We start from the raw sequence: 9,348 nt of genomic DNA on the forward strand, positions 1-9,348 counted from the left end.
TACCGCCTCTGTATGTGGCCAGCCTTAATCATATAAGTTTGAAACCACATTTGCATCGATAAAATGTTCGCGTGGGAAAGAATATTATTTATTAGGCATGTCAAACGGTCGCATGCTGTTCACAGGCCGAAAGCTACGTTTACACTTGTTGTTTTTTTACATTCGTCCCATCTCAGTTTAAAATAACGTTCGATCAAATCGATTATTGCCAACTGTTCAATGTGCCAATCTAAAACGCCAAACGCCAATCCTTTCCCATATTTACCATTTTAATATATTTAATAAGATGTATCTTATCCTCGTTATAATATACCTACACATTGGATGGAGAAATATATATTTATGCCTATACATAAAATAATTTCGATATTCGTAAACAATCGTTGATATGTTTTAGCAGTGGCATTTCGTACTTACTTCTACTCTGTCTAAAGTCAATAAAATATAAGTGTAAACGTAGCCTTTTTAGGGTTCCGTTCCTCAAAAGGAATAAAGGATCACTTTGTTGTCTGTCTGTCTGTCATCGTTAACAACAAACCTCTACAAGCAAAGTTAGTTTTGCGTTCGTTAACAAACGTGTATCCCGTTCTGCAGTACGGAACCCTCGGTGCGCAGACCCGACTTGTACTTGGCCGGTTTTTTGACATGCATTCAATTTTCATATTAAAATACAATACGAATTCCGACTCGATTGTAAGGTCGTTTCCGCCAGTGATGGTGCTAAATTAACCTTTATTATGATGACTAAAATATTATTGTAGTATGTGTACCGCGTACCCTTTGTGACTATTGTTATATTATAGGTATATTGCATGCGTGCAAATGAGTGATTTAATTAGTATGTCATAAGGTCATAAGTTAGTACAAGTAGTTATTGTTATTATTATGTTATTAAGTACTAAGTATACTATAATTTTTGTGCCTTATTGTATGAAGTGATACTTACTTTATTTTTAGATACCTACTTAGATATCGAAATGATAGTTTTGCTACATATCGATTTGATAGGATCGATAAATAAGGCGGGAAAGTTCCAAATACCCAATAAACTTTACTTTTTATATAAGATTATTTTTACTTAATTATACTTACTTAATCAAAGTTAGGTTAAGAATACGACTGGCTGTGGTCTATGTATAATTTAGTAAATAAGAAATCATAGTCATTGTACTTAGTTTCGATTGTAAACTCGTACTTGCTTATAATTTATTGGATTTTGATTCTCTTCATAATTTCTATATTTATAGGTATATACCTATAAGTAGCTTGAACCTATTCATGTCGAATAAATAAATCCTATAATTTACAAAACAGGTATCTTATACCCACGTAATGCATATTATGAACTATTATGATTTATGACCAATAAAACTGAGTCAAAAAATATACTTCGTTGTTTATTTTGCAACACTTACTAATTCCTTCTTTTATTACTTCGATCTATCATCTGATCCAAAAAAACCCATTTCAGTGCTTTCCACTAACCACTTAATAAGGTATTCACAGCCACTTCTAGGTACCTACTCCGTTATTTGGTCGAAGGACCAAAGGCCCAATAAAGTACTTACTTAGATATACTTATATATAAATATTTTACGAGAAACTAAGTTTTCCTTAAAAGTGACTATGATTTTCAAACTAATTATTCAGTGAACAAATCTATACTATACTTAACTATTATGTAGATATATGGTGCCAATATTAAAATGCGGTACCTATGTACATTTGGGATTCTAACTTTGAACTAACGCTAAGTGTTCGGACTGGCAATATCTTAAGAAACGGCATATTAATTATCTATGCGATACCATAATATTATAAGCTTAATATAGTAGAGAGAGAGCCAGCGCGTGCTAGACCTTCGTTATTTTATAAAAGCTGAAAGTTTCTCTACGTATTGTCCCCAACACGGAAGAACGATCAGCAAATACAAAGTTCGGATTATGGTGGCTTTGGCAGATGACAGGTAAATAAGGGTTAAAAAATCCTACGTCAAAGTTTTCTTCGGAACCATTTCGGAACGCTATTAGAAATCACTTCGTGCATTGTCAGGCACTGAGGCTGACATCTATAGAGCGCACTTTGACTTTGCTTACTGTTAAAACGAGACAACGTTATATCGCTGGCGTAGATCTGTCTCGTTTAAGTCTGGTGTATCTGAATATAGGTATCGTGACAACCCCCTACGACGACGGTTGTCACGACTCTAAGGTTGAAATCTATAGAGCGCACTTTGACTTTGCTTAGACTTAAGTTTCAGTTAATACGAAATAGATTTATGCCAGCGGTATAACGCTGTCTCGTTTTAACAGTGTCTTAAGTCTGAGCAAAGTCAAAGTGCGCTCTATAGATCTTAGTCTAAGTGTCTGGTACTATCACAGAACAGTGAGTAGGTAGGTACATACTAGTTATTTTTAATGAAATACGGATGGTTTATTTCAAATACTTAGGTCTGCAACTCCTACAAAGCTTGTAAAAATAGATTCATTCTTCGAAGTCAGATGGGTCATTTTTCACGGTCAGATTCCACACCCAACTGTACATAGAGCAATAAGATTTATATTTAATACTGCTTGCTTTATTTTGCGAACTATATCTGAAATATAACGCAAGCATTATACTTAAATAAAATTTATTATAATATTAAGTCCGCAGCAAATTCGTATATAATAAAATACCTTTGTTGTTACTTATTTTTTTAGTTTTATTTGTGGCACCTGTAGAACACGACAAAGATGATCGTTTCTAGTCATGCTTTCGGCACGAAGCTATCAATGAAATAAATTACACTGCCAAAGTCACTACATAACAATTTTTGTTTGTACACTATGTTGAAGACTGGCGACATAAAATGTGCGTTTTAAGACTTAATTTTAAGCAATAAATATCACTTTGGCGAAGGAAAAGATCGTGAGACCCGCATGCCAGAGTTCTCCCTAATATTCTCAAAGGTGTTTGAAGTCTACCAATCCGCACCATGCCAGCACGGCACTCTATGGCCTAAGCCCCTGAAAGGAGATACGTGCTCAGTAGTGTGGCACGTACCTGAGGCATCAGGTCAGCTCAAGTTAGGTTATGATAAGAAAGGTAAATAAAAATCGGATTGGAGCAAATTAGTTGTTATATTTGCATGTTATTTACAAACAATAGATCTAGGAGTTGGAGTTGGGTCCACGACGACGGCCGAAGGTCTGGACAACATTAACGAATCTGTAACAAAGAAATAAATCATGTAATTAGATAGAAAAACTCATGATTTGACAGTAGCTGTAAGGCCGGATCGCAATAAGACTGAGATCTATAGAGCGCACTTTGACTGTGCTCAGACTTAAGACACTGTTAAAACGAGACAGCGTTATACCGCTGGCATAAATCTGTCTCATTTTAACTGAAACTTGAGTCTAAGCAAAGTCAAAGTAGGTACGCTTTATAGTGCGCGCTGCACAGCTCAATGCTGCGCGTCGCGGTCCGGCCTGTAGAGTCGTGAAATGGGAATGATAGATCGTGATTCTTGCGCGAGTCAACAGACAAAATAGTTGCCAAATGGCAGGCTGGTAAAACGCATATTGTGTCTATTTGATCAAAATCCCAATTGTTGATATTTATCCATATTCATACTAATAATATCAATGCCAAAGTATGGGTGTCGTCTGTCTGCTAGCTTAACACGGCCCTTCTGTTCAACCGATTTTGATGGGTATAGACTTAGCTTACATTTCAGGGATGGACATAGGCTACTTTATGTCCCAGATAAACAGGCCGAGAAAGTCGCACCAAAAGGATTCCATTTTTGTTTACCTGTTTAAAATCCTTATAGTCGAAATTGCGGGCATCATCTTATATTGTATTAAAATGCCACCCACAACTCACTTATTTTGATTGGTATGTCTAACTATGTAGTTTCTAAGTTTCTAATCCATACAAGGTCCTTCATCATCCTTCATTCATTTTCATAGCAGTTTCTTATCACAATAAAATTATTATTGTGAGTAGCACAATATATCAAAACTATTGTGATAGTTTTTATATGTACATATTATGTTATGTTATCAATTGATCCATACAAATATTATTAGCTTATCAGATATTAATACTATGGAAAAATAAATAAAATTATACCTTCTATTGTATTGGATCCTCCTCTTGGCACGGCCGGTCTTCTTCTTCTTCTTTTGCTGCTTTTCAACCTTTGGAGTCTGTCCTTTCACCTTACCTATAATTTAAACAATAATACCATAAACTGAATCTTTATCGAATTATTCAATTATAATTTATTATAAACTATTGTCCACGAGAATAGGTTTTTAAGTTTCATGGGAACTTTTTAATTTTCTAGATTCATTCTAGAAATGGTATCAAACAGACAGATAGATAAACACATTTTCCCATTTACAATATTAGTACGAATGTTATCTAACGTGCACTTAATTTGTGCAACACTGTAAAGTATTAAACTCATAAGAATCATAAAAAGCAGGTCAAACATGACCACTGAAAAAAAAAACATTGTTAGCAACTTCCTGCCGTCCCCACCAAACTACCCTGCATCGCTTATAAGAACAAAGCGCGAGAACCAACATCTACTAGAATCTCTGTTGTTTTAATGGTGCCATAAGTCATTTTTGAATGCTTCTAAGTGTTGATTTTGTAAGCGAAGTTGTTTGTGTAAAACATGCGAATTCTTTTTGTGTTTATTTGGAGTTCATTTTTGTGTACTAAATTGGATTTCTTGATCAAACTTGTTTTTTAAGCAAATTCAAGTTCTGATTTCCAACAATAGGGGTAAAATAAGGATTTGAAATTTGTGTAGTTCACGCGGACGAAGACACAGGCTTGTATTACATAATAGAGATAGAAAACACAAGAGTAGGAGAGATATATGGAAATTTTAAATCTAATTCTACTTCTTGTTTATTTAATTATATAGAACATCATTGGATTAAACATTAACTTCAATTCTAAACTACTAACTTCTTGAAAACATATTAATAAATTCCAATCTTAATTAAGACATACTTTTGATTAACACACAAATTCATTTTTTGTCCCAATACAGTGCACAGCATTAAAATTCTTTAAAATAAAATCAACTTACCAGCACGAGCCAAAGAACCGTGCACTTTACCACCGAGCAGTGGCACTGTCAGGTCAAGTTCTGTGGAAGCCAGTTCAGACACGAGGATACCATCATCAAGTGGGGCGCCACACGCAGACAACGTGAAGTCCTCACCACCCACGTCTGAGAGTGCTCTTACACGGTCCTGGAGTAGAAAAAAATAATTATACTTACTACTTATACTTACTTATACTTGCTCATCTATTTTTGTTTAAAAAGTTTTGGATTAGGTATGCCTAAAACCCATCTGCAATCTGCAAATCTACAAAATCCATACATAACCATACATATTATGTACTAGCTGATGCCCGCAGCTTCGCCCGCGTGGATTGGTCAGATCCCCTGCAGCATCAGGATTAAGGAGTTGGACTCCAAATTTTTTATGAAATAATGTCGCAAAGTTCCTCTATCGATTAAAAAAGAAATGACGCAAATCGGTTCAGAAATCTCGGAGATTTCGGTGTACATAGGTAGAAAAACACAACTCCCTTTTTGAAAATCGGTTAAAAAAGTAGCCTATGTTACTCCCTGGTCAATTCTCTACTTGTCTGTGAAAATCCCGTCAAAATCGGTTCAGCCGTTCCCAAGATTAGCCTTTTCAAACAGACAGACAGACAGACAGACAGACAAAAATTTTAAAAACGTGTAATTCAGTTATAGTATCGTTCAAATAACCATATGACCTTAATATGCGGTAGTTATTTGGAAATTACAGACAGACACTCCAATTTTATTTATTAGTATAGATTAACTTTTCACGGCCCGTCCGTTTATTTACCAATTTCGACAATTGTGGAAATTGCACCCTAAGGACTAGGCTACTTATTATTCTAGAAAATCAAAGAGTTTCCACGTGATTTTTACTAACTAATCCATGCGGACTAAGTCGCGAGCATTATCTAGTGGTAAACAATTAGATGTGTAATGGCTATGCTTGTTTACAGCCGCCCTTATGGACTTGACGAATCAGTACGACATCTCTTTCTACGTATCTGGAGGATTCCTGCTCGTCTCCGCTCTCATATGCTACCCTATCGACTACATCAGCCGGTGGGAAAAGGCGAGGAACAAACTTGCTGCTTCACCAAAAGTATGAAGATTGACATCCTAGTACTGGCTTCCCACGGTGCGTTATTCTGCGGATTATCACGCACGGCCGACGACCACGGACAATCACGCACCGCGCACAAATTACGGACGACGACGACGATGTGTCTGCGCGGTGCTACCACTGTTCCCATGGTGCGTCGGTGCGGACTGGTCCGCGTCCGGTAATATCACGCACCGTGGGAAGCCGGTATAGTAATATAATGATTTCTGTTAAACCCAATGATTATAACGCTATATTTATATGTATGTATTATATGTAACGTTCATAACTATTACATGGTATATAAAATCCGTTCTAGCTAATACAAAATGCAATGAGAGTAGAACGCGCTATCTGCGAGAAGTAAATTGAGGTAGTTTTAAGTCTTAAAACGCATATGTAACGTTCTTTCATAAGTACATATATATACATAATAATATAATTGGTTATACCTAATCGAAGTAAAAACTTTGACTTCAAGGGTTAAACGAGTAGATTAAAGATGAAAGAATCGAGATTTGAGTGTTGAAAATATCGTGCGAATGTCTTTGTTTTTTTATTAATAAGTTTTTAATATCCATGGCCCGTTTTAGGGTGCTATTGATGTGTATTTAATCATTTAGTTAAGATTTTATATTTAATTCCATCCCAACACTGCCCCATAACTATTTCGACATTTTTTCGAATTTTGTGTAACTATATTTACCTATAAGTAGTTAAAACTATAACTCATTTTAATTGAGAGTTTGAGTAAATAATATCTAGATAGATTCAGGATGATAATAAAAACTTTTTATACTTAGATAATAATAGACAGTAATACCTACACTTTTTATAAAAAATCCAGTTTTTATACAACTCCCTACACTAGTGTTGTTATGTAACGAAAAAATTGATTCGTTTATAAGTCTTACTTACAGACTGTTTTACATTTGTTAGGTACCCAACATAATAAAGTTGATTCCTTTTAAGATTGACTTTTAAGAAAAATATTTTTATACATATGTAATTTACATATCCTCTGTACTTAAAACATGACATACCTACTTGCCATATCCATAATACGAATTTGTAATATCAATTTAGGGACCTACGAATTTGTAAGTTAAACTAAAGTGCCTATTTAAGTGCCTACCTATCTATGTAACTAACTTAACTATTACCGTCACTCTGTCCGCGTGAATCATGTTTAAAAAAAATCCGTTGGAATTTCTCGAGACCGTAATTCCTTGGGACACTTCTACTAGGGTGCTCAAGGAACATTTACTTCAAATTAAAAATCTCAGTCAGTCAGTCATATACTGTTTTATATTTTCTGTAGATAGATAAATTGATAAATGTTAAGGGCAATTTTTCTATCTACAGAAAATAAAAGTGGTAAATCATTGATCTACTTATAAATAATGAAATATCAATACCTACCAATATTATGTACGTTATATTATAATTTTATTTAAGCATTCCTTGCAGTAAATATTGGCAATGCTGCGAAGGAATACGGTTTATGCAAAGACTCATTAGAGTTGGAATAATGCATTTAAAATAGGATTAGTAGATAGTACAAAGACTCGAAATATTTAGTAGCACAGCTACCTTATCCTGTAGGTGATCGGAAAATGCTAAGTAGATCTGATACCAATACGTACCTTCGTCTTTTAACTATTACAGATTAAAATTTTCGACTCGATGCAAATGGAGGTAGGAGAAAAAATATAGCAATGGTAGGACTTCGTCTGTGTTGGTGTTAGCTAGCGGGCGTGCTCTGCCTTTTTAGAGTGTTTTTTATGTTAAAACTGACTGGAAAGCGCTCTAAGGGGGTGCCGTGCGTATCTCGGCGAGCGCCGGCACAGACGGGGTCCATACTTGTATAGTTTAACTAACTTGTTACAAATAGCTACAAACTTGACATTGGCTAACCTTTGTAAAGCCAGACGAGAGAAAAAAAATAGTAATGGTAAAAGAAAGAGCAAATTAGACGGGCCACACACATTAGATACAGCCGGAATACCGCCTCTGTATGTGGCCAGCCTTAATCATATAAGTTTGAAACCACATTTGCATCGATAAAATGTTCGCGTGGGAAAGAATATTATTTATTAGGCATGTCAAACGGTCGCATGCTGTTCACAGGCCGAAAGCTACGTTTACACTTGTTGTTTTTTTACATTCGTCCCATCTCAGTTTAAAATAACGTTCGATCAAATCGATTATTGCCAACTGTTCAATGTGCCAATCTAAAACGCCAAACGCCAATCCTTTCCCATATTTACCATTTTAATATATTTAATAAGATGTATCTTATCCTCGTTATAATATACCTACACATTGGATGGAGAAATATATATTTATGCCTATACATAAAATAATTTCGATATTCGTAAACAATCGTTGATATGTTTTAGCAGTGGCATTTCGTACTTACTTCTACTCTGTCTAAAGTCAATAAAATATAAGTGTAAACGTAGCCTTTTTAGGGTTCCGTTCCTCAAAAGGAATAAAGGATCACTTTGTTGTCTGTCTGTCTGTCATCGTTAACAACAAACCTCTACAAGCAAAGTTAGTTTTGCGTTCGTTAACAAACGTGTATCCCGTTCTGCAGTACGGAACCCTCGGTGCGCAGACCCGACTTGTACTTGGCCGGTTTTTTGACATGCATTCAATTTTCATATTAAAATACAATACGAATTCCGACTCGATTGTAAGGTCGTTTCCGCCAGTGATGGTGCTAAATTAACCTTTATTATGATGACTAAAATATTATTGTAGTATGTGTACCGCGTACCCTTTGTGACTATTGTTATATTATAGGTATATTGCATGCGTGCAAATGAGTGATTTAATTAGTATGTCATAAGGTCATAAGTTAGTACAAGTAGTTATTGTTATTATTATGTTATTAAGTACTAAGTATACTATAATTTTTGTGCCTTATTGTATGAAGTGATACTTACTTTATTTTTAGATACCTACTTAGATATCGAAATGATAGTTTTGCTACATATCGATTTGATAGGATCGATAAATAAGGCGGGAAAGTTCCAAATACCCAATAAACTTTACTTTTTATATAAGATTATTTTTACTTAATTATACTTACTTAATCAAAGTTAGGTTAAGAATACGACTGGCTGTGGTCTATGTA

The 9,348-nt window shown here is 34.9% G+C and overlaps 1 protein-coding gene across 1 annotated transcript; it reads right to left on the bottom strand.

The window, feature by feature from the left end:
- Positions 1-3,103: 3,103 nt before the first annotated feature.
- Positions 3,104-6,357, bottom strand: LOC123870496. Its single transcript, XM_045913823.1, has 4 exons — positions 6,190-6,357; positions 5,096-5,285; positions 4,120-4,213; positions 3,104-3,210 (listed from the first exon to the last, which is right to left on the bottom strand). The coding sequence occupies exons 1-4, from the start codon at positions 6,355-6,357 to the stop codon at positions 3,153-3,155; spliced, it is 510 nt and encodes a 169-aa protein (XP_045769779.1). The 3' UTR covers positions 3,104-3,152.
- Positions 6,358-9,348: the final 2,991 nt, after the last annotated feature.

Source organism: Maniola jurtina, chromosome 12 (assembly GCF_905333055.1).
Source record: "Maniola jurtina chromosome 12, ilManJurt1.1, whole genome shotgun sequence".
NCBI classification, from domain to species: domain Eukaryota; kingdom Metazoa; phylum Arthropoda; class Insecta; order Lepidoptera; family Nymphalidae; genus Maniola; species Maniola jurtina.

Coding starts and splice junctions, on each gene's coding strand:
- LOC123870496 (XM_045913823.1), bottom strand. CDS start 6,357: ATGGGAACAGTGGTAGCACCGCGCAGACACATCGTCGTCGTCGTCCGT. Junction 4,214..5,095: donor CGGTTCTTTGGCTCGTGCTG/GTAAGTTGATTT, acceptor TTTAAATTATAG/GTAAGGTGAAAGGACAGACT. Junction 3,211..4,119: donor AGGATCCAATACAATAGAAG/GTATAATTTTAT, acceptor TCTTTGTTACAG/ATTCGTTAATGTTGTCCAGA.